The sequence below is a fragment of the Alternaria burnsii genome (genome assembly GCF_013036055.1).
Source record: "Alternaria burnsii strain CBS107.38 chromosome Unknown 730, whole genome shotgun sequence".
Classification (NCBI taxonomy): domain Eukaryota; kingdom Fungi; phylum Ascomycota; class Dothideomycetes; order Pleosporales; family Pleosporaceae; genus Alternaria; species Alternaria burnsii.
In genome coordinates this window covers 1,557,593-1,581,736 of record NW_024066110.1, presented here as the reverse complement: position 1 = coordinate 1,581,736, position 24,144 = coordinate 1,557,593, and the positions used below count along the sequence as shown (strand labels likewise).

Sequence of the window (24,144 nt, the reverse complement as noted above, 5' to 3'; positions counted from 1 at the left end):
TCAGATGCGCAGGGGTTAAGCGACGCCTGCCGTCATACATGCATTCCCATGCATTCGACATGTGCATTCGATAGAGAGCTCGGTATGATAATGATGAGGTGCAAAAAGGGCCTTGGGGCCGCAAGCATGCCTCTAGCTGCTACCCGAGAGTCGCCCTCAACCTCGCTCTTAGCTCCACACCATAAGCAGCGACGACAAGAGAACGCGCCCCGAGGACTCCGCATCTGGGCATCCCAGAGCAAGTGACAGCTTGCTGCGCCGGTTTTCCGCCCCGTCTCGCAGCGCATCCTGCAGCCTCGAAGTAATCACTGCGAGGGTAACCCGTTCTGTTCACAGCAGCCGTCATTGCATTGTCACGAGCCTCGGCGCCGTGTGCTCGCCAGGCACGTCTACCAAGAAAGAGGAGGGCTGCGCATCGGTGTGCGCCTTGTATAAACACTGCCCGGCACCTCCGCGCTTCCCTCCACCATGCCGGCCACTTCCCCAAACCACCCTTTCGCCTCGCCCAACGCCATCCCGCCCCGCACAAGCTCCACGGGCATCCTCAACTTGAACGCGAACACGGGTGCCGCCAAGCAACCTTCCAGAACCAGCGTCCTGCGTCCCCTGAGCGAGATTGATTGGCTGGGCCAGAGCAAGAAAAGCAAGACGAGCCACTCTGCAGACCCTTTGAATGCGCCTTTCCAACCACAGTCGTTGCAACATCCCTGGCCCCAGACCATGGCCTCGCAGCTGAACTCGCCTCCCCGCACCGAGCACACAGACATGGATTCGCCCATGGACAATGCCCAAGCAGCCGTCAGCCTCGAAGCCACCACAAACTACCCGACGCCACTCTCTCCACCATCAGAACACGCAAAGGACATAGGCGAGGAGCTCATCTACGGGAATGGCGTCGCGTGGACAGAAGCCAAGGAGCGCATATTACTGGGGCCGTACGACTACCTCTATGGCCATCCCGGCAAGGATATACGGAGCCAGTGTATTGCGGCCTTCAACCTGTGGTTGAAAGTGCCATCAGAAAGACTGGAGATTATCACAAAAGTAGTGGGCATGCTACATACCGCGAGTTTACTGTAGGCATACATCCTCTACGCTCACCCCACCCCAACTAACGTCGCCTAGTGTCGACGATGTAGAAGACTCCTCTCTCCTCCGCCGCGGTATCCCGGTTGCTCACTCCATCTTCGGAACCCCACAAACAATCAACTCAGCAAACTACGTCTACTTCCGCGCCCTGTCCCTTCTGCTCTCCATGAACAACCCGAAACTCATCGAGATATTCACCGAAGAGCTTTTGAACCTGCACCGCGGACAGGGTATGGACCTATACTGGAGAGATAGCCTGACCTGTCCAAGTGAGGCAGATTACCTAGAGATGGTCGGAAACAAGACTGGCGGCTTATTCCGATTAGCAATTAAGCTCATGCAAGCCGAGTCGAAAACAGACATGTACCTTGTCCTTTCCCAAATCCAATCCACACCTCAACTAATCCATCTTTCAGTGACTGCACACCCCTCGTATCAACGATAGGCCTCCTCTTCCAAATCCTAGACGATCATCTAAACCTCTCCCCCACATCCGGCTACACAACTCTCAAGGGCCTCTGCGAAGACCTCACAGAAGGCAAATTCAGCTTCCCTGTCATCCATGCCATACGCGCCGATCCAAGCAACCAGATCCTCATCAATATCCTCAAGCAGAAAACTACAGACGAGGAGGTCAAGCGGTACGCGTTGAGGTATATGGAGAGTAAAGGGAGCTTCGAATACAGCAAGAGTGTTATTGAGGAGCTGAGGAGTAAGACGGATGAGCATGTTAGGGTTATTGAGAGAGAGCTGGGGCAAGAGGGGAGAGAGGGCGCGGAGGCTTTGAGGGTTATGCTGGCGAGGTTGGTGTTGAAATGAAGGACGTTTTTCATGCTCTACATCTCAACGCTCGTTGATACCATGATGACTGGTTGGTTTAATGTCGGCATGTTATGGCTTTACGAGGCTTACGTTAAATGATGGGAATGTGTATATGTCTGGTGGTAGGCGCCTTAATACCCAATGTACCGCTGGTTTGTGTACATGACAATGAGATGTGATTCGTAAGAGCTGGTGAGTGGGATCGGGAGGGCTTCCTATAATTCAACGAGACTTGACTCCATGTCTGGGCTCCTACTCATTCATCACTCGGTAAACGTGATAGTGAGAACTTCAAGCATGTGCCACATATATGTTTAGCTACAAGCTCATGATAGAACCTATCAAGCTCTGCGCCGTCTCCGTCTGCCCCTACCCGTCCCACCTTCCCCACCAATTGTCCCACCATTTGTCCCATATCATTCGTGATCTTCATGAAGTCGTCAGGCATGCTCCATCATCTCTTCCTGAACACTCACTGCTCGTCTGCCACCGCTTTTTTGGTGGCTTTGATCTTCTTGACCGCAGGCGCCATAATCCGCTTCTGTTGTGCACCAAGAGACTTCCTTAATGCTGCCGTAAATTCTTGATGCTTCTGTTCGTTGGACATGGCGCTAGATGAATGACGATAAGAATTTTGAAGGACGTCGAAATGATCCTCGCCGAACTTTATGATATCGACTACAGCATCGACTTTGCCTTGTGCTAAACCAACAGCTTCCATCCATGGGAATGCGTCCCGGTAGAGTTGCTCAGCTCCATACTTGGACGCTCGATACCAACCGATACTCGCATCAATATGGAAGGCGGTGATATTGGTAGCCCAGACCAGGGCCGCGAAACCTAGATATTGAAGTACGAGGTCAGTATGTATCCCATATGCAGTGGGCACGAGAAAAGTACTAACAGGAGTGATTGTATCCTTTCATTGCACGACCATAAAGCCAACCTCGAATGCGGAGAGTCTTAAGATGTTTGGCGCCTCTAGGACCAAGGTTGATTAAGAAGCTGTACAAGGCGAAGCTATTGTTGAATATGAATTCGTTCTTGCCATACAGAATATCGATACACTCTTGGTGGATTTGCTTGCTCACAGCAAGGAGCGACGGGACAAGAGCGGCCGGTTGTTCGTGTTGACTTCTAATATTGTCGTTCATAGGAAGTGCGTCTGACCAAGTTCCGTCGTGTGATATGCTCGCCTGGCACTTGGCTGAGATGCGTTCGACAGTACGGCGCTTGTGCTTGAACGTGCCGACAAGGTTGATACCAGCAGGATCGGTAAGAGTGTACTCATAGATCATGTTCCTGATCTCTGCAGGAAGCTCCATGAAGGGGAAGATTTTGCGTTTGGGAAGTGGTCTGGAGCTTGCCTTGGCTGTTCGCTTCTGATGGACGTTCGTTAGTCTTCCCACTTCCCGTCCACACAGAAGTGCATCGAACCTTTGCCTGTGGTGTGTCAAAGTCGGATTCGGATTCTGAGTAGTCTAGATCATCGAGATGGTATGTGACCTGGGTTCTCTTGCGCTTCGAGTAGCGTCCAGACGCAAACGTCTCTACTGGGGCGTTGATGTCGGTCATTGTGGATCGTTTTTAAGTCGATTGCACTTGAGTCAGAATATGGAAGTATCGAAAGGGAACAGAACGCGTATGGTAGTAATGAGATACGACAAGACGCGTGTTTGGCCTTCTTTAATAGATCTCAGCGATGAATGTCGCGTGGTCAGCTGTTGTACGCTTTGGGATTAGCTTAGGCAACGATACGGCGAAGCCAGGGTTAGCAAGGCATCAACCTGACGGCGTCGATATCTTCAGCAGATCTTGAGCATGATTCGCGGGCAGCTTATCAGATTCGTATGCGCCCGAAACCATGACGATGTGTGGAAAGCAGCGTTGAGCGTTTAGGAGGGAACGTGCAAGTTGAGAATGTCCCAAGATTGCGTCACCGCGCTTAGTCATTGGGCCCACTAACCGAAATGAGAGGCGGGCAAATTATCGCACACCATCCTCAGCAACATGTCTTCGATAAAATCGCTTACGTCTTTCAAGCTTGACCTGCCTCCTAGTTGTATTGAGTTCTTCCCGCTAAATCCTCAATATGCGATAGTCGGCACGTACAACCTCGAAAAACAGGATGAGAAGGAATCTGCGGGTAGTGCTCCGCACGATGGAAAAGTGAGCGCCAAAAATCAGCAGCGTAATGGCAGTCTGATATTGGTACAAGTTGATGGTGACATCGTGTACGTGAGACAGCTTGCAAGTTCAATGTAGCAGCTCGGACGCGGTCAAACTCGGTACTGACGTCGAGCAGTAACATCATCCAAACCCTATCTACGCCATCAGCTATCCTGGACATCCATTTCTTGACACATGTTACTAGCTCCAACTTTGGTGTTGCGACATCCACAGGGGCTTTTGCTATCTATGAGCTCCAGTCATGGCAGCGAGACCCCAAGATCGCCCACATCAAGACCATCCAGTACTTTCCAGAAAATATTCTCATCACCGCTTTTACCTGGCACCCGGAATCCTTCATGGTCGGTATGACGCTTTCGAATGGGCAGGTGTGTCTCGGCGTAATAGATACGGAAGACGAATCTGATGCGCCGACGAAGATGGAGGTCGCTTCACATGACCTGGAAGCCTGGACTCTCGCTTTCCTACCAGATGGCTCGGGCCTGCTGTCTGGCGGAGACGACAGCGCCCTTCGTTTTGCTGAGCTGTCGGATGGCTCTGGAGGAAGCGTACCTTGGATGGATGGGAAGATACATGATGCTGGCGTCACTGCTATCCTCCCAGTGCATCTTGATAGTGAGGGTGGCTTGATAGTGACCGGCAGCTACGACGATCATATCCGGCTTCTTCATGTACCCATCTCTGGCCGTCGCCAGGTTCTTGCGGAAGCCAATCTCGGTGGTGGCGTATGGCGGCTAAAGCTGTTGGAGCGAAACCCCAAGCTGCCAGCGCATCACGGCGTAGAGAAGTGGAGATCAGAGCCACCGCCAGAGGCTATCCTACTGCTTGTCAGTTGTATGCATGCTGGGACCAGGATCGTAAGGCTTACCAAGAGCGCTTCCAAGGATTGGCAAATTGAAGTGCTGGCCAAGTTCGAGGAGCATGAGAGCATGAACTATGGCAGCGACTCTCAACCAGACCTTAACAGTCAAGGCCAACGGACATTCATATCTACGAGCTTCTACGATCGTCTACTGTGTCTTTGGAGATATTAGTCGCCCGCAACAGGTAGTTGGACTCCAAGGATAAGTAAACACACCAAAGATTACGCGTGGAACAAGCTGACTATATTTGGGATGATATTGTTATTAAGAAGTAGCATACAAGTCGAAGAACATTGCCTAAAAGAAACCTGATTAGTAGAATCCATGCGAACAGGAAACCTATGCCTGACAACCCTCGCTGCTAAAACTCAATTCGGCCCACAACCCCGAGCAGGTACGTAGTTGTTATACGGACTATTGTCCGCGTAGGCAGGCATGTCGTGGAACTTGTCGTCGTGAAGCCTATGCTGGAAGCCGTCATTTAAGCCAGGGGCAGCGACATCGTTGTCGAGCGAGGACTTGATGCTATCACTGATGGAAGCGCCTAACGCAGGGTGGTCAGGAAGGTGATATAAAGAGGGTGATACCATCCTGACGGTATCAAGCTGCTACGGAGGAGTGATGGGTAGATTGACAGCAGAATCGGAACTCGGTGTACGACTTGGCCGGGGAGTCGAAGTAGGATTTACCTGGGGGTCTCCATCTGGCGCCCCGAAGAAACACTGTTGAGACGGATCAAATTGATCCGTCTCAACGGCTTCCCAGACGGTCTTTTTTTCGGCGTTCATAGCGACGCGTATCTGCTTACGCTGGTACACCACCACACCATTTATCGCTACCTTATTAAAACCAATTTCCAAAGGCTCCACCAAGACATATTTGAAATGATCGAATAAGTATTCCCTCTCCTCGTTAAACTGCGTTCCAGGAAGCCCAGAGACTACCGCTGGCATCCAAAGGTGGCCAGGTTCCAGCATCTCCTGGAGATCAGGCGAATCTTCACGCATGAAACCAGTATCTATCTGGACGATCTTCAGCAAGTCTCCGCGAAGGTTGCGGTAGACCCCAACAGGGGGCTGGTTTGGCAAAAATTCCCTGATCAGGTTTGAGTAGGCCTCGTCCTGCTTCTTGCGGATTTGAAGGTCCCACTGTGCAGCCATAGATTCTCCATGTTGTCTTTCTCCAGGATTGGGATACTTGATCCTTTGGTATCTAGCAACCATTTTGATGGCTACCAGGATGTGCTTGATGTTTGCGAGTGGCTTGGTATAGCTTACTTGAAGGCGGAACGTAAAGTGCTTGACTTTATTCTTGTGTTTGTGACGAAGAATGTGTAGTGGTTGTTGTTGTTGTTATTGTCGTCGTTGTGTTGGTGCTTTCGGTGGTGTATCAAAGAAATTTCAATATCAGACTTGGTGTGAGTAAGATTGGTATTTACTGAAGAAAGGAAAGAGAAGGAAAGGAGGGCACCTGCTTCGATTTATATGACGAAAGCCCCCGTAGGTCTCTACAACATTTGATGAGTCTTCTCAACATGATGATAACAAATTTAGGAACAATTGGGGCTTACGACGCGACGAACCACCGCATAATCATGGCTACCAAGGTGTGGGCGTAGCAAAAGGGAAAACAACTAGCCAAAACCCCACCTTTCTCAGTCGGCTCGAAGCTCGCAACCAGAACCGTATACCTGAGCAAGTAAGAACATTTCTCATTACTCAATCCCCACTAAAAAACGCCAGAAGGAGCATAGCGAAGATCTCGATGCTGGTTCACAGGTACACATTGTGCGTACCCAATCATCTCATCTAGCACCCCAAACAGATTATTGAACGTGGTATTATGATTCTGCCTCGCCCGGAGCTGTTCAGTCTTGCGCTTTTCACGTCCTCATAATCATGTTCAGCGCGTCATTGTCGGCAATTTAAGACGCGACACAGTATACATCATGAGAACTATAGTAGCAAGCTACAACAAAGTAGGCATGCTGTCCAACGTCAACCAAAAAGAATCTGCCAATCAATGTCATGTTTCAGGCTGCGAGTAATCTAAGTATGGCGTACCAGAGATGCGATGTTCATATGAACCAAGAGCACGTGGACCAAACTACAACGTCCTAAACCGGAGCCCATCGAATTCATATTAGGCTTATAGTGGTTAATGCCACAACCAGAACAAGCTGATATTATTGGTCATGAGTCAGAGAATCTTCCTCGTATCCAGATACCGGTACCAACGCCAGACGCTAAAATATACCATGGATGATAGCAGCCACGCCGAACGCTATGCTAAACTGCAGAAGATAAAACTAAATGGGTATCATGGCAAATGACACGGAAGAACAACAACAACGACACCACTGGCACAAGTCTTTACCTCCTAGCCGGCGGTGATAGCAACCCGCTGTCAATCGTCTGTCTCTTCATGTCTTCCTTGTCGCCCAGCAGCGCCTTGACTCTCTCCACCCTGCTCACGGCCTTCTCCAGACGATCCAGCCTCCCCATCTTCTCCCTGTCCCTGCGTTCCAGAGTCTCAACCCTCTCTTCCAACTTGGCTCTCGCCCGTCTCTCTTCGGCAACCATTTCGTTTGCCTGACTGAAGAGCTGAACGCTCAGCTCTTCAATCTCCGAATCCACCGTCTGGACGCGTGCTTCGGCCTTGGCGCGTAGGGCACGCTCGCGCTCCAGCTCATTCAGTAGCGTGTAGTCGACGGGTGGAGCGGTGGATGCTTCTTTGGGTGGGGGAGGCGGGGGCATAGATGTGGCATTGGCGGGCGACGGGAAGCGGCTTGTGATGAAAGAGAAACGGGAGGCCTTTGTGGAGCTTGACGTTGTGGGACGTGGGGGATCGGCGTCGACGGAGGGGCGAGAGGTTGGGTTGACGATGTCGGATTGCGAGGTTTGGGTACGGGGCAGGCTAGGGGCGTTGTGGGGGGTTGCTTGGAGGCTGCGTATCTGGTCTTCGTAGTCGGCGCACCTGTCCACTGTGGGTTGTTAGTTTGGCCTGGTGACGGCTAACGCCCACGGGAGCATACCAGCTGCGGTTGCCTTCTCCTTTAAGCGCTCCATCTGTGCCTCGAGCTCGTCTATCCTTTGCCTCGCGTCTTGGAGCTCCATCATGTCTATACTGCTGCCACACGAAGGACAAGTCGGCGTATGCGCATCGTTTGGCACGTGTTTCGTCGGTAGTGGAGGCGCTGGCGGCGATGCTTGGACTGTCGCTGCCATGGCGCCGGTCCGGTGGGTTTGGACGTTGCGATAGTAATGTTTCGATTTCTCAGTTGACAGGTATCGGTGGTTTGAGCAGGAAGAACAGCGAGACTGTGGGGTTTGTGTCGTGGCAGTGAATGACCGAGTTTAGCTGGCGCTTGTTAGGTTTCAGCAGTCAAGTGATGATCTCAGATCCCTGCGTCAACTCGCCTCGGGAAGGTCATGCAGGGCACGCGCGCGATACTATTTTCGGACTGACTAGTAGCTGACACCCGCGCCCATCACTTTGCTTTTAGCCCCGTTCATGGCCATGCACGTCACCGAGTATTCCTGTCGACTGATACCAACATCCAAGCTACGCAAATGACGCCTTGTTCTCCTTCACCCACTCTTCAAACTGTGTCGGCTCCCGTTCCGTGTACCTCCTCACATTCTCCGCCCCCTTCTCATAGATCTCACTGTAAGCGTCGCTCCCCGCGTTGCTTTCTCTCATCCCCTGCACCAGTGTGTCGAGTATCGGCCTGGGAATGTAGCCAAACTTCTCGAAATACCTCTCCTCGTCAATCTCTTTGATCTTGATCTCCTTTCCCAATGCTTTGCTAACAACACCAAAGCCTTCACGTTGGTTCATAATCTTTGGACCGCACAAATAGATAGACTGTCCCGCTTCCTTCTCAAAACGTGGCACTGTGAGAAGTGCACCACACACCGTGCCGATGTCTGAAGGGGCGAGGTAGTCATACACTACGTCGGGATAGAGGAGCTCGACTTCGCCCTTCTTAATGTCACCAAGGTTCCAAAATATGTTGGTGTTGAACCACGCGGGTCGTACGGCCGTGTATGTGATGCCCGTCTCTCTCAGTGCGCCTTCAGCCGCGGCATGGAAAGCGGCTATCTTGTCCTTCTTGTTGGTCTCTGAGTTTAGGGGATCTTTGACCTTGAACGAAGACAAGAGTACAACATATGTTATACCGGACTCCTTCAGCGCTTCGAAGCTGCGTCGCATGCCGTCCTGGATCTCATGTACGACATACACAAAGGCTGTCTTTGCACCGGATGTCTCGACGGCGTGTTTGATCGTCTCGGGCTTGGCTAAATCAGCTTGAACGCGGACGTAGTTGTTTCCGTCTCCTTCAATTCCCTTCAACCCTTTCTTCGTGTCCCGCATAGCAAGATAGACTGTGGCACCGCGCCTATGTGCTTCAATGGCAGCAGCGCCACCCACCCCTCCAGTGGGGCCGAAAACGAGAACCGGAGAAGTCATGACAGGTTATGGGGTTGAGTGGTGGTCTTTCGAGTGACTTGATATGATATGAGATGAGAAGTTGTCGCATTATAGTAGCCGATGTTGAGTTGCTTTATGTTACCTTGGAAGCATACTGTTAGGCGTGCCGTGTCGGCGTCCGCGGCCTGCTGTACGGTATCTCGGTGACCCGGTATACCAATCACAACCGCGACAAGACCAAGTGACTAGTCGTGTGCTCTAAATACGAGCAGATCATGAACAATACGTCTACCTTTAGTCGGCATTCTGAATTCCCGGGTCCCCATTTGCGGGCAAAGATAGAAAAAGAAGGTGTCCGTGTCAATGTCGATGACGTCAGGAGCGTACAGATATCCTGAATCATGCGTTGCCTTCGAGTATCACGAAGGAGTTCATCAAGTCTGATAAGCTCTGAGCTCCAGAAGCAGATTACTCATTTTTGAGAAAGCTCGTAATGAATTAGAAGGCATTTGCGTTGAAGAGTGCGACAATCATCGGAGCTGCCTACGAAAAAACACGCGCGCTAGCGACGTACGCGCTTACAGTTTTCACTGCATATTTGGAGTAGTACATATGAGATTATTCGCCGTGCTTGATATCCTGGGTCGTGCAATGATATGCAATGGAAGGATAGGAGCTCGATTAGTATGCACGGAGGCTACGCTGCCATCAAGGCGCCTGGATCAATTTCGCAAAGTTGCCTAGCTCCATATCGGCTTCATTTATACTCAAGAGTCCGATCCGGTTCCTGTATACTGTCTCTGTCCTCGCTTTTCACCTCGTGCACCACTGTCTTCGTGATCTCGCCTTTGCCATGTACTCCCAATATTCGCCGTTCACTATCCCCGTCATCATCTCCATCCCCTTCTATACGAGTTTTCCGACGAGTTGTTTTACTACCTATGGTGACTTCGTAGAGTGGTATTGCGCCGCTGGCCGCACGTGTTCTAGGTCTGCTGTTGAGGAAAGTGGAAGGCATGACACGTCGAAATAGCGAATCGAACTGTTTTCGTAATGGCGGTAGGGCGGCGATAAGAATGCCTACGGAGAGTTCGACTCCGGACCAAATCACCAGATCAGTGCTTTCCCATGACGGATCTCTGGTCTTGAGGAGAGCGGGAAGTGTAGTCGCCTTCACGATCGAGCAAGTCGTCACCCTAGCGAGATGTTAGCGCGCTGAACAAATATCTGGGGCGAGTAGCATACACCAAACCCAAACAAAAAACCACCCGCAAACCCCACTGTGTCCGTCGACATAGCTGAATTGTAGAGAGATAGAGTAAAGGGGCAAGCACATATACGATGTCTGTTATGATATTTGAAGCCGCCTGATCAATATCAGCAATTACGTCTCGAGATCGGGAGAACTAAATACTCACCTGTGTATATGATAGTCCCGTAGCCCCCGTCGAAAGGAAACACCTTCCAGGCATGGCTTTGTTCCAATTCGCTTCAAATGGCGTGTAACAGAACACGCTCATTATCGGAATCAATAGGTTGAAAGTGAATACCATAATGATACTCGCCCATACGAACCCCAAGTACACTCTTGAAAATTTGAGGACAAGTAGGTAAGCGCAAATGGAAAATTTGAGGATTGCAACGCCGATCAGGTTTACGATTTGAATAATCCAGAGATAGTAGCTGTAGTTCAGGAAGTCGCCTGGCGTTATGCTGGGGTCTTCCATGTGACGTCCTTGACCGTATTGGACTATCTTCCAGCGAACGTACGCTGAAGTTATGTCCATCGACTAAAGGTATAGTTGTCAGTACTCTCGCAGTGGCATGGGTTGCGTGCGTCGACTCACGGCAGCGATGAGCAGAAGATAATCGCATATTAAAAGCTTCCGCTTAGTTCGGATACCGTACACGATCCTCCAAGCAAGAGTAAAAATACTGAGTGAAGAGAGTATGTAACTTGAGACCAAAATCTCGAGTCCACGATTCGGCCACACTTGCTGCTTCGTATCCGCCATGTTGGAAGTTAATCGATGGAGAAGATTCGGGATAGGAGGACGAGAAAGTTCAACTTCGATGGCACGAGTACTGCTACATATGACTGATAAAAAATGCGGCTCGTTTGGCGCCTGCAAGCTTTCCAAGGTGCTGGGTAGTTCTCAACTAGCCCACTGCAAGGGCATTCATACTTCAGTCACCAACAATGTGACAGCCACTCGTCTCGAACGGGATGCGTCCCGAAGCCGTTCTGTGAGTCTAAGCTTTCAAGAACTTCGGCAACGGAACAAGTAGTTTGATTCCTTTAGCAACCCGGTCCGCTAGATCGTGTGCCGTGTGGAGCTTGTTGTGAGTGGTTGAGTGATATAGCAAGAACGTTGTTCTATGTCTTCTTACATCTTATTAAACTGTGCCGCATACATAAACCGGAAGTTCTTACGGTCCAAATGCTTGATCTGGTGATCTCGTTGCGCGGGACCCGTGTAGGATTTATTCCAGGCATCTTGATCCTCACTCCCATCCACCTGAAGTCATTGCTACTGATATACATCACAAAACCAACGGTATAGACCATCGCAACATTTGACAATCGCTTATATGCATATAGTATGACTTGCACTAATCCCCAGGTCAGATGGCCATAGATATGGCTTGTAAAACTAGTAGAGTATTCTTAGTGGCATCTCTTGGCTCGCCTGTGACTGCTGGGGGAATGCTTCCTACTGGTCATATCAGAAAGTCGTCCAGGTGGCTTTGAGATAATCTCTCACAAGTACAAGTGAAATCGCATCCGAGCTTTTGAAAGCGACTTGGATGACTGGGTTAGCGAGCAACCGATAATGGTGAGGCCCGTGGGGGCTTGGATGCAGTTCGTTTCTTCGAGACTAGTGGTAAACAAATTGTGGTCAAGTCAACTTAGCGATCTGCTCGCTTTTTGCTTTGTTATCCAAGCAAATACGTCCTCTGCTTAATGTTCATGCCCTTTTGTACGTAATGTGAAATAGAGATCATGGCATCTTGCTGAGCCGTCCCCGAGCGATGCTTGCTGCAGCGTACATAAGTCTGAGACGAAGGATCGCGACATCTCAAGTGCCACTGCATTACGCTAGTTACGGTGGGGCCGAGTATTGGACGCGGCAGGCCGAACTGGCAATGTTCGACCGTCAGCCGACCCGTTCCTTCCCCCCGTATACCCCCGACAGGGGTAGGAGGGTTCTGTAGACCCTGCTTATGTTGGTGTGAGCTTACCCAACTTCGCATTGCATGTGTCAATCTCAAAGGATAGCACATGCTATACAATCGTGGTTCGAATTACCGGGTAGATGGAAAGTATATGGCGTTGCTTGAAGAGCCGCGGTAGAAAGCGTTGGTTGATGCGGCGCAACCACGCCGCAATGTATTTCCGACATCCTGCACGCTGCGCCGCTCATGCGCGAGTTTGGCACAGAAAGAGAAGGAGCAAGTACCTTGCCACCTCGATCCTCCAATGAGAACCTGTACGGCGAGTCTGTTCGGATATCCAACATACTGGTAGTTAGCGTATGGTGCGCACTGGAAACGGATCCTTCAGAATGCTAGCCGTAGATAATGTTGTGGATTTTTCCTCTTCGCGTCTGAGCTTACCATGCCAGATCTCTAGATGGACCTGTCCTCTCAGACATCAAATCTAAGCTCATTTCCTCTATGTGTATTGCGATTTGAACAAAGTTGGAGTGAGAGGACGATGGTGTAATATAGGGTTGGCGGGACGGCAGCTGGCGTCCGCCGGGGGAAGGCATTACGGGATCTGGAAGCCACCCATGTCGGTTAATCTCGTGAACTCATCATCGTCTACCGGCCTCGCTCATGCTATTTTGCAGAAAAAGCGGCGCGGCTATCGATCTCTCGCGTGGCCGAATTCATATTCTGGTGCCTGTCGCCGGAGCTTTGATACCGACATCTGCAAGGGACGTTGCGGCGACCCTTTGATGTATACACACGACTCGTGCATATCGAGGGACTGGAAGGACGGCAGATGCTCGCCATCTTTGCTCCCTAGATTCTCTTATAAGCCCACGAGACTTCAGCGAATATGGCTGCACTCCACTGTCATTTGACATCGTCCCTCGCTTGTCCTGGTTCTCGGAACGTCTCTTCGCAATGTTTCTACGAACGACTGTAGCAGTAGTCGCCTTGCTAGGCGCTGCCAGTGCTCTTCCCAGCGATGCCCCTCAAGTGCACAAACGTGCTGGCAAGAACACATACGACTATGTGATCATTGGTGGCGGAATCTCTGGGCTTGTAGCGGCAAATCGTCTTTCTGAAGACAAGAAGAGTAAGTCACTCATCGTATCGGAGGTTGCCGGAAGCTCGGTTGAGCGGTTACCTTCGAACTCAGTGACAGCTTCCAAGAGCCTCAGTAATGCTGACTTAATTCATAGAGAGTGTTCTCGTCATCGAAGCTGGCGGCGCTGATGACAACATGAACATCCGCTTGCCCTACGCCGCCACTTATCCAATCAACACAACACTCTTTTGGGGTTTCGTTGCCGAACCAGAGCCTTTCCTCGCTAATCTTACATACGCTGGTCTTGCAGCGCAGGTACTTGGTGGTGGTTCTATCGTGAACGGCATGGCGTATGATCGCGGTTCAATTGCCGACTTCGATGCGTGGGAGGCGCTAGGAAACAAGGGCTGGGGTTGGAGTGGCATGTATCCCTTCTACAAGAAGAGCACAACGTTCATCCCACCACCGGCAGATGTAGCAGCAGAGTTCAACATAACCTGGGATCCTACGGCGTAAGTTAGCGTATTCTTCTCAATGCTCCAGCCTCGCTAACGTACACTGTCAGTTACGGGAATGGTCCTTTGAAGATCGGTATCTCAGACTTCCAGTATCCCGATACCAAGGACTACTTCAAAGCCTTCCAGGGTGCGGGCGCGAAAATGCAGCTCGACGGTAACAACGGAGATGCGTACGGCGCGTCATGGTGGGCGAACACAATGAACCCTGAGACTGGCGAAAGATCACACGCTCGTAACTCTTACTATGAGCCTGTTTCGACTCGCTCGAACTTAAATGTTCTTCTAGACACACTTGCAACGGAGCTCGTGTTCGACAGCGGTAAGGAACTCACTGCGAAGGGTGTCAAGATTACCAATAAGAAGACGAACACGACCTCAGTCGTTTATGCGAAGAAGGAAGTTATTCTGGCTGCGGGTGCATTTAACACCCCGAAGCTTCTCCAAGTCAGTGGTATCGGACCAAAGTCTGTCCTTCAGGCTGCCGGTATTCCCGTGAAGCTTGAGAACGACGCTGTTGGTTCAAACTTCCAGGACCACCCGTATATGGGTGTCGCATTCAACATTTCCAACATGAGCACACCCAACCCGACTTCTCTGGATACCGATCCTGCCTTCAACGCTTCAGCGTGGGCAGAATACCGCGCAAACAGGACAGGACCATTGACACTGGCACGAGGCAACAGTCTGGCTTTCATCCCACTTCCCGAAATTGATCCTAAGAGGTACCGAAGCCTTGCCAAGCAACTGACGGGCCAGAAAGATGATGCGTATCTGCCTTCTATCTACAAGAACAACAAGAAGCTGCTGAAGGGTGTTCGCGCTCAGCGGAAGATTCTAGCTGGTCTGTATCAGAACCCCGAGGCTGGTATGACGGAATACGCGATCCCAGCATCTGGTTCGTACGAGCTCGTCGCTCTTGAGAAGCCAGTTTCTCGTGGCACAATTATGATCAACCCTGCCAATCCTCAAGGTCCGCCAGTTATCCTGTACAACGCTATGAGCAATCCCCTTGATAAGGCTATTCTTGCATCTTCCGTGCGCTGGATTCGACAGGTCTGGGCTCGTCCAGAGCTTGCGAAGTTTTCGCCTGTAGAGCTTGCGCCAGGTCCTCAGTACACAAGCGATGAAGACATCATTAATGTTTCGATTCAGTCGCAAGCCATTACACCGTCGCTCGCGCATCCTTCTTGCAGCTGCCCTATGATGCCGGAAGAGATGGGTGGCTGTGTTTCCGATAAGCTTCTCTTCTATGGCGTCAAGAACCTGTCCATCATCGATGCCTCCATTATGCCTCTCATCCCCTCTCAACATATTCAATCGACAATGTATGCTATTGGTGAGAAGGCGGCGAGCATCATCAAGAGCCGCGGTTGAAGAATGTTCGATACTGCAGATGTAGATAGAATGTAGATTAAAGGACATAATCATTCGTTGAACTTACCGCATATAGACTTCCGGTCATCGTGACGTTTGCTACTGCCTGTTCAGGCAAGAAATGGTACTGTCACCTGCTTATACGTATGTAAGCAGACTGAGGCCATAGTGACCTGCAGCCCAATGTAATGCAATACGATGTAGTTGATGGAAGTCGAATTGCGAGGCTGGGCTGGATGGAGAGAAGACGTGTCAAGCAAAATACGCTAGTCTAGCGTAAACCATATTTGAGTCTCGATCATGTCTAAAAACACAGCATTCGAGATTGGTAGGTATTGCGTTAAGTTGACATCATGAGGAAGTGATTCATGGTAGGTCTGGTAATGGGCATATACATGCTAAGAAGCTCATGTCTGTTGACGTGTTGGATTGAGTCTGAACGGGAACGGACTTATTTGTGAAGCGTTTGATGGGCGAAAGAAGAAGACGAAGGAGAACAGCACTATATAGCACCGCATTGGCTCTTGTTCGGAATTCTCCCAAATCCTGATAGTGTTTGGCTCTTTGATCATAGGCTCACATTTGCATGCGGATATGTACAATAACGTCTCCAGCTACCCTCTGTATAAGTAATCAATGCGATCCGCTGCTGAGTAGAAATGTCGCATATCCATCGAGCATATTGCGTGCACGTCATCACCTTGGACATTCAGACTACGCCTCCAAGAGACCCCATCGATAGCACCGCTTTACGCATTACTCGTACTTGTCTGACTATTGTACAGGATCTTTGGCATTGCAGCCTTTTCTCAGATCGTGGTATCGTTCCACAATACGCGCCTCGCTATGCATGTAAAAAGACAAACTTTTGGGAAAATAAACAACCTCACCGTTATGCACCATATCGCTCCGTGTGCATAACCCATCACGCGTGCGGTACTCACCTGCTCAATATATGTCATCGTCGATCTCGCCTTCGGCATCAATGTCCTCCTCGTCTTCAGCATCCACGTCCGCGTCCGCCATCTCCACGTTATCAATGGGCGCGCCCGTGGCCTCGGGGGTGTGAGATTTGCTTACTGTCGGGTCTGGAGTTGGTACTTGCTCGGTTTGTGGAGTCGCAGAGCCGGAAGGGGGTATGGTTTCTGACCGGTTCTCCTCTGCCTGAGATTGCTCAGAGTTGAGGGCTTGGTGTATGATCCTGTACTGTTGTTTCGGGTTCTTGAGAATCTCGCGACTCGTGCTCGTCTCCATGGCGCCAACCTCCGGATCATTCGCATCGCCTTCTTCCTCGACGGGGGCTGCGTCAGCGCCTGTTACCTTACGCGCTTGTAACGTTGAGTGCCTCAAGTTGTAATCGACGCGCCAACGCTGCTTCTCGTGGTTCTTCGCTTTACGCTTGACATGCTCACCAAACCAGTCGTCTTCCGTATCACGCAGCTGGTCGCCGAATGCAGCCCAAAATCCGGGAAGGGTAATGTAACCGCCGCCAACCGTCTTGGTGACTACCTTGATGGACTCAAGCCAGTCTAAGACAAGCTGAATCTCAAACAGCTCGGTGGTATGCTCAGGACAATGGGAGTGAACATCGGTAACAGTTGCGCCAGCTAAGAAGATCAAGGGCTGTAGCACCAAGTTCAGAACCCGGTGCCACCACGGCCATGTAACGGATTGGCCGTCAATACTGCTCCAAATGGGTAGCAGTGCGCCAGCATCGTGTTTGCCAGGAAGAGGCGGCTCAGGTAGCGCCCGCCAGACCGCAGGCTCATCCTGCATAGGCGAGAGCGGAGTGGATACCGGCTGCAGTGGGTTACCAAACTTGTAGTCTGCTGTCGGCACGACATGGATGTCCCAGAACAAACGGCTTCTGTCTATAGCTCGGTGGTTGTAGCCGCCTTCACAAAAGCCCCAAACGGACAGCTTTGGGAGCGAGGCGTCGAATTCGTTGTTGACAGGCGGTAGCTGAGGAGCTAGCTTAACTGTCCCCTCGTTTACCATGGTCATGATTGCTGCAAAAGCGCCATCTTCTTCGCAGCGTGACATGTTGTAAAATCTCTGCCCTGGATCATCGTCTGCAAACGCAGCGTCCATCTTTTTCTTGATCTTGACGGCGTTCATGAAGTCGTCGAGCTGGAACAAACGTGTATACTTCTTCGCCAAGGCTTGCGTGAAATTATAGTTGCGGCCGGGTAGGAGGCGCTTGAGCTTGCGCATCCTGAGATGCTGCTTGTCCACGAGATCACCCACAACATTGACCAATACAGTCTCACCAATGTCTTTAAACTTCTCGTGTGCTAGGTTTGCATCATAAAGCGCCTGCGGTGTAGCTGTGTTCGCGCGAATCCATGATCGTGCCTTGAGAAGCTTATCGTCAGGTGACCAGATCGCCTCACGCGATCGATGGAGTGGAGCAGTAAAGGATTGTTGTAGCTGAAGCATTGTCCTGGTTCGATCTGCTGTCGCAGCTTTGTACCATAGCACACGATCTAATATCTCGTATTTTGACTCATCAACAGTGAACTGTTGGAGTGCTTGCCTCAAGACGGGGAGAGGAAGATCTGGGTAGGCACACTTTCGCATGGCCCATCGTACCAGACCCGTCCAATCGTGCGTCTCAGGATTCTCAATAGTTGCAACTTTGCCAGATTCGTAAGCTTCAAGATAAAGCGACTGGAAGGTAGTGGTAAGCTCAGAAACCTGCTCAGACATGTGCTTCTGCATCCAGTCCCAAAGCTTCTTGGTCTTCGCCAAATCGAAGAATCTGTCACTGTCGTATATCCTCTTGAAAAGTCTCCAGTCAATCTGCCCGTCCTCTCCAGATAGAGAAGAAACAACGATGAAAGTATAGAAGATCTTTTTGAAATCATCCAGCGAGTCTGTAGCTTGAGCATACTGTCGTTCCTTCTTGAACCTGTTGATGCGTATCCTCTTCCGCTCGCTCCATGACCGAGGTGATTTTTCAGGTCTAGGTACACGCTGCGGGGGCTGGTATATTGGATCGTTTGGATCACCAGTTAGACCAGTGAGGCGTTCCAATAGGGTTGGAGGAGGACCCGGCTTGCCTCGTTGCCGTCCATGGAAGTTTCTCATCCTTCGCTTCTTCGTGTTGGAATGTACAGCGTTGTCGCTGTCCTCAGACTCGTCGTCTATCTCCGAAGCAGATCGTACATCATCATCCGTACCAGGGTGATAGATAGATTCCACATCTTGCGTTGTTGTAGATGTTGCTGGGATGATACGGGTTCTCTTCCTGGATGACTGGTCGCGCGGAGCTATGATCCGTACTCGCTTCTTGCCCTTCTCTACGGCAGCAGATTCGTCTACAGACTTCCCATCAGAGGCCAGGGGACCAGTGTTTTCAACATTGGCAGAATCAGGCTCCGCAGCAGTCACATTGTCGGAAGGTTCTTCGACGATGGACTGAGTTACATCCAGCGGGATCTGTTCATCTACTGCGTTGCTTTGCTCCTGTTGCTCGACCCAGTCAGTTACTTCTTCATCGCTGTCATCGTCTTCGGGCGGCTCATCATCGGAAAGTTGCTCGCGTTCCGGAACAGGCGCGACGATGGGTCGAGTCCAGATGAGCGAGATCTGTCCGGATTTGGCGGTAGGTTCATCATCTGCCACGTCGTCGGAGTCTTCGTCAAAAGCTCCCATGCTGGCAGCATACAGAGGAGCACGACGTAACTTCTTGCTTTTATCATTCAAACTAGCAAGTCGCGCCCGCTTTGTATGCGGCCCACCGCTACTGTCTCGAATCTGCTTAGAAGATACTTGTTCGACCTGAGCGTTCTGGGCCTTGCGAGCCTTGGCCTCCAGCCTTTTCTGTTTCTGCCATATGCTGCGCTTTCGAAGCTTAGCTTCCGTGATTTGCTTTTCTAGCTCAGGATTTAGCTGATTGAGAATGATGCTCTCATCCTTGGGAGCAGCTTGGATTGGTTGGTATGATACAACCTCGCCGATCAGATCGCGGATCTCCTCTGGGTAATACAAGAGTGACTTCTCTGACACACGGTGAACGTTTTCTTTTTGTTGGGAGTATTGCGCCATGTTGTGCGCCAACTTGAGGACTTCAGGACTTCTCTCGTTCAGATGTGCCCGTGTGTACATCCTTCTGGTCGCAGTACCTGGCATGTTCTTGTGCTGCGAAGCAAAAGTCCAATGCTTCAGCCTGAATCGCGGGTCTGCAGACATATTCCTCAGTGTCTCGGTAATAGTGCTAATTGAAGGCTCTGCGATATTTGGATACGTCTTTTTCCAAAGCGTAAGAAATGGTCTTGACATCTCACCACCGCCAGGGAAAACACCGTGGCATGTGTCGATGATCTTCTCGATAAGTTTTTGCCTCAGCGCGCGCTGAGTGCCTGTTATACCACCGGTTTGAGCTTTCCTGGGCTTGGTACCTGGAACACTAGGTGCTGGAGTCTCTACAATGAAGCTATGAATGGCATCGGGAGGGGAAGTGCCGTTGTCGGTCCCAGGAGTAGGAAGTGGCGGTTCGGCGGTGCTGAGAGTGGGTTCTTCACCAGTCTGGGTACTAGTTGGAGTATCTGGTGACAGGCGAGCTTCTGAACCTACAATGGCAGCATAAGGGCTCTGATAAGGTGTCGTGCGGGAGCGCTCAGTCGCATTGATGGGAACCCAGCCGCCTACCATGCGTGGTGTTGGTGAGACTTTCGGTGGTGACCGCCTCGGTGCAACTTCAGAAACATCGTTGACCTGCTTTCCAACGATCGTGTCGGTTGCAGTTGTTGCCGGCTTGGCGTCCCTGTCTTCAGCAATAGTGGATTCTGGTACGGACGATAATGCTTTTGCCCTGCTAACCTCGTTGCCGACTAGCGATGCTCCACATTCTGGCAAAGTTGAGTTTTTGGTAGGGAGAAATGACACTTCGTGATCCACAACAATCTCCTGTGACTCTATGACACTCGGTGACTGGGGTTGCACTGAGGATCGTGACCTTCCAGCGAAAGGCGTTTGTCGTGAAACAGAAACCTCCGAGTTGACCGGTGAATGCACCTGCGTGTGTGCCTCGGGTGATATCCCGACTGGAGGTTCTCGATGCGGTTCGATCACGTTATCATTCTGCTGAGCAATGACGATGCACCCAGCTTCAGGAGTAGCAGTAGGATCAATTCGGTCTACGGCCTGCTCCTGAACCGACTCCGATGTAAACCATTCAAGGTCTGCTAGATGCGGTAGCTTGAAGGTAGCCATTAGAGCCTTGCGTGGTCGGCCTCGAGCAACCTTCTGCTTCATATAAGGATTGAGAAAGAGACCTGGGCCGCGTCGTTTCTCGTACTGGTCGAAGGCTATTCGAGCATGGGCATCCAATTTCGAGGTATCGGGTTGAACATACATCCACGTCGTTACATGTTTTGGAGACTGTTTGGCTTCTACGCTTGGGATGATAAGATCTCTCACTGGCGAAGGTGTTGCCAGGACAGCTCGAATGGCTTGCGCCGAAGTCGACTGGCTCGTATCATCGGTACGGTTTTCATCTGGACAGGCCACTGAAGTACCGTCTTCCAGTGGACTTGTTGCATCAGTGGGCGAGGGAGACCTTGACGTCGTAGATCTTGAGGTTGACCTGTATGGTACAGTGTCTGTGTTACGTCGCCTCTTTGACGTCTTTGGAGTGATGATAGAGTCTTCCGCCCTTCGCTTCCCTGTGATGATATTGGACGATAGAATCTCAGCCTTGGGTTCCACAGCGGCAGGATTCGGCGTATATTCGGCGTCCGGATTCTCCATATACACATCGCGATCCTCTGTTAGGGTGGTCTGCTTCGGGATGGGTTTAGCGCCCTTTTTCTTGTCACTTTCCTCTTTCCTGCGCTTCATTTCTGTGTCCCAGCTCGCAATGACTTTTGAATCTTTCACGGAGATACCATCTTCGCGCTCTTGGCGTAAGCCTTCTATGATCGCTTGCGGTAACCGACCATGATCTGTCCAGCCCAGAGCTATTCTCTGCGACTTGCTGAGAACAGTAGGTTCGCTCGTGGCTTTTGTCACTTGCTTCTTCTCCTTTTTAACCAGCTGGGGTAGTCCACGTTTTGCCCGAATTTCGTTCTCTGTCGCGATACCCAAGCGTCCTTTGGCTGCCAATCCTAGTGCCAACCGCTCCTCTGTTGTCAGCAGTGGCTGAGGTAGCTGACGCTTTGCTCGATTATCTACAATCGCATCAGGCAGAGAAAACGGGTCACCTGTTTTCTGACGATGGGCGAGGATTTGGGCCTGGACGCTTTTGCTCAACCGGGCATCGCCATCAAGCCCTAGCGATGTCTTCTCCTCAGGTGTTAGTATGATAGTCGGGCGTTTCCTAGAAGCTTTGGGGGCTTTCAATGTCCGAACGGGCTTCTCCTTGATGACTTTCTGTCTCTTGATTCGGCCTGGTGTTTTGACTTTCAGAACGGACGTTGCGAGTTTCTTGTAGCCGGCCTCCTCCGCCACTGCGTTATCCCATCGTGGACCATTCTTCCGCGGTTTCACGATGGCTGAACCCGCCTCAGATAGTGTTGCCGAACCAGTCTCCCGAACCAACTCTTCTGCACTGACAGTTGGAAACCCCCACGCATCCAGGACAAGCTCGTTATCCGAACTCTGACCAGGTTCTTGAGGCACCATAACACCCTCCCAGACAGCTATCTTCGCCTCGACAGCTTTTTGAAAATTTTCGTATGTGCGGTAGAGGTAATGAATATACTTTTTGGGCTTGGTAGTACCCGCATCTCGAATAACTGCCAGGTGTCGTAGATGAATAGGTTGTGTCTTCTCCCAGTCGCATGTCACACGAACTAAATATGACTCGATCGGGCGCCTCCAGAAAGGGCCAACGATCCGATTGCGCAGAGCCTCAGCGTCCCAGCCCTGAGCACCACCCAGAGCCGTGGCATTGAAGATGATGTTAGGAAGAAAGCGGTCGGGTATCCACTGAGGAGGAACGCTATCGGTGTTATTTGCAACCGGCTTAGCATTGACATGGTTGTCCACATTGGCGTCTGCGTCGTCTGGCATATCTGCATCGAGATCCTTCAACAGCGACTCGCCATTGATGTCTTCATCTGGAAGCTCGTCGACCGAGTCATTCGGAAGGTCAGCTACGCGTCGAAAGCCAAGGTTCTTGAGGTCCTCCTCCTGGGGTTCGCGCAGCACCTGAATACAAGTAATCCACTTGTCGGAAGATGCCTTTTTGAGAACTCTACGTCGCTTAATCATTCCGCTTTGATCGAGTCGAATGAGTGCACCCTGCGTAGCTCGTTTATTCCATCGAGACATAGGTACCTCCTACTTAATGTTAGAAGCTACACCATTACATCAGCGCAACAGACTTACGAGCTTTTCCCTGATTGACCGCGTAGGTACAATACCGCCTTGGCCAACAACGTTATACAACAGTTGAGCGAAGTTTCTAACCACAAATGTACCGTCCTCTTGATACACGTCTTCCATGGCACTAGACTTGATAAAGGTGTTCTGAGAAACGAATTTGGCATGGATGCAGAGACTAGTGCGCATCTTGTTTGACTGAACAGAAATCTTGGCGATGTAGTTCTTGCGAGCCAACTCATCTGTTCGTTTAGGGACAGACCTCTTGTCTTGCCCGCTGATGTTGATCAATTCAGGTTGTGTGATGCCAGCCGCTCCGCGAGCAGCAATGAGAGAGAGCAATACGAATTCCATGCTGGGAACCTTCTTCAGATCGATACCGTGGCCTGTAAGCGCCTGCCAAACTCTGCTCTGGCTGGCATACAAGCGAGGGGCAGTGATACTAGAGTCGGGTTCATCGAAGGCTTCCGCGGTGCGACACGCTTCGCTTGGTAGGTTGCGAATTGGTCTTGATATGGATATGTGAGCTGGAGTATTAGACGGCCGAGTCACAAGTTCTTTCTGGTCGTATCCGTCTTCGAGGATGCGTTGGCGCAGGGAGTCTTTTAGACCACATAGCGCTTTAGAAGGTCGCACTATCCCCTTGATTGTATTGGTGGGCGACTGGTTCAGATTTGTTGAATGCGTCTCTCCGATCGTACCGGTCTCATGTAGCTCAGCCGCTTCGAATTCGGAAAGAGTGAACTGACGAACCTCTTGCTGGTAGACTATGCGAATATCGGAATGATTAGTGAGCCATTGCCATAGGCGCTCATAGAACGCGCGGCCAAGCCCGGTTGATAGAGCAACCCTTTGGCCATTCCTGCTGGTTGCAGGCTCATCATTGCCGACGGCCTGTTTGTAGAAGACATCAATAAAGTGACGAAAGTCTGCGCTGCTAGCACCTGAAGACGCGTTAGTACCTAAGAAGTGGTAGATAGATTTCGAAAAGGCGACGCTATGAGCAGCGCAACGACCAAGATGACGGGAGCGCAACAATCTCACTTCCCAGCCAAATTACGTTGTAGCTCATGGAGATTGACAACGTCGAGTAGCTCGAAAGGGCCAGTGCGCAGATGGAAGCAACAACTACACGTGCAACGAGTCATGCATACCTTGTACGCCTCGGAGTGCAATTTCTGACAGCAGAAATTCCAGCAGCTTGTCATAACCCGTCGCCATGGTGCTCTCAACCATCCCCGTTCCACTCGAGCAGCGTGATGCG

General features: G+C 50.9%; 8 protein-coding genes across 8 annotated transcripts; 3 read left to right on the top strand and 5 right to left on the bottom strand.

Annotated features, from left to right (window-relative positions):
• Positions 1-468: 468 nt before the first annotated feature.
• Positions 469-1,908, top strand: GT037_003951 (geranylgeranyl pyrophosphate synthetase; the record flags this gene model as incomplete). The annotated part of the gene is made up of 3 exons (XM_038928998.1): positions 469-1,076; positions 1,126-1,452; positions 1,506-1,908. 3 exons carry the CDS (start codon positions 469-471, stop codon positions 1,906-1,908), a joined length of 1,338 nt encoding a protein of 445 aa, XP_038788705.1.
• Positions 1,909-2,383: 475 nt separating this feature from the next.
• Positions 2,384-3,486, bottom strand: GT037_003950 (uncharacterized protein; the record flags this gene model as incomplete). The annotated part of the gene is made up of 3 exons (XM_038928997.1): positions 2,384-2,751; positions 2,816-3,293; positions 3,349-3,486. The coding sequence occupies 3 exons, from the start codon at positions 3,484-3,486 to the stop codon at positions 2,384-2,386; spliced, it is 984 nt and encodes a 327-aa protein (XP_038788704.1).
• Positions 3,487-3,921: 435 nt separating this feature from the next.
• GT037_003949 (wd40 repeat-like protein) lies at positions 3,922-5,135 on the top strand (the record flags this gene model as incomplete). Its single annotated transcript, XM_038928996.1, has 2 exons — positions 3,922-4,145; positions 4,217-5,135. 2 exons carry the CDS (start codon positions 3,922-3,924, stop codon positions 5,133-5,135), a joined length of 1,143 nt encoding a protein of 380 aa, XP_038788703.1.
• Positions 5,136-5,572: 437 nt separating this feature from the next.
• Positions 5,573-6,187, bottom strand: GT037_003948 (uncharacterized protein; the record flags this gene model as incomplete). The annotated part of the gene is made up of 1 exon (XM_038928995.1): positions 5,573-6,187. One exon carries the CDS (start codon positions 6,185-6,187, stop codon positions 5,573-5,575), a length of 615 nt encoding a protein of 204 aa, XP_038788702.1.
• Positions 6,188-7,336: 1,149 nt separating this feature from the next.
• Positions 7,337-9,437, bottom strand: GT037_003947 (uncharacterized protein; the record flags this gene model as incomplete). The annotated part of the gene is made up of 3 exons (XM_038928994.1): positions 7,337-7,947; positions 7,999-8,284; positions 8,559-9,437. 3 exons carry the CDS (start codon positions 9,435-9,437, stop codon positions 7,337-7,339), a joined length of 1,776 nt encoding a protein of 591 aa, XP_038788701.1.
• A 1,076-nt stretch (positions 9,438-10,513) lies between these two features.
• On the bottom strand, positions 10,514-11,413 carry GT037_003946 (uncharacterized protein; the record flags this gene model as incomplete). The annotated part of the gene is made up of 4 exons (XM_038928993.1): positions 10,514-10,594; positions 10,739-10,765; positions 10,817-11,188; positions 11,246-11,413. The coding sequence occupies 4 exons, from the start codon at positions 11,411-11,413 to the stop codon at positions 10,514-10,516; spliced, it is 648 nt and encodes a 215-aa protein (XP_038788700.1).
• Positions 11,414-13,532: 2,119 nt separating this feature from the next.
• Positions 13,533-15,551, top strand: GT037_003945 (gmc oxidoreductase; the record flags this gene model as incomplete). The annotated part of the gene is made up of 3 exons (XM_038928992.1): positions 13,533-13,707; positions 13,814-14,171; positions 14,225-15,551. The coding sequence occupies 3 exons, from the start codon at positions 13,533-13,535 to the stop codon at positions 15,549-15,551; spliced, it is 1,860 nt and encodes a 619-aa protein (XP_038788699.1).
• Positions 15,552-16,499: 948 nt separating this feature from the next.
• Positions 16,500-24,101, bottom strand: GT037_003944 (uncharacterized protein; the record flags this gene model as incomplete). The annotated part of the gene is made up of 3 exons (XM_038928991.1): positions 16,500-22,838; positions 22,887-23,824; positions 24,035-24,101. 3 exons carry the CDS (start codon positions 24,099-24,101, stop codon positions 16,500-16,502), a joined length of 7,344 nt encoding a protein of 2,447 aa, XP_038788698.1.
• Positions 24,102-24,144: the final 43 nt, after the last annotated feature.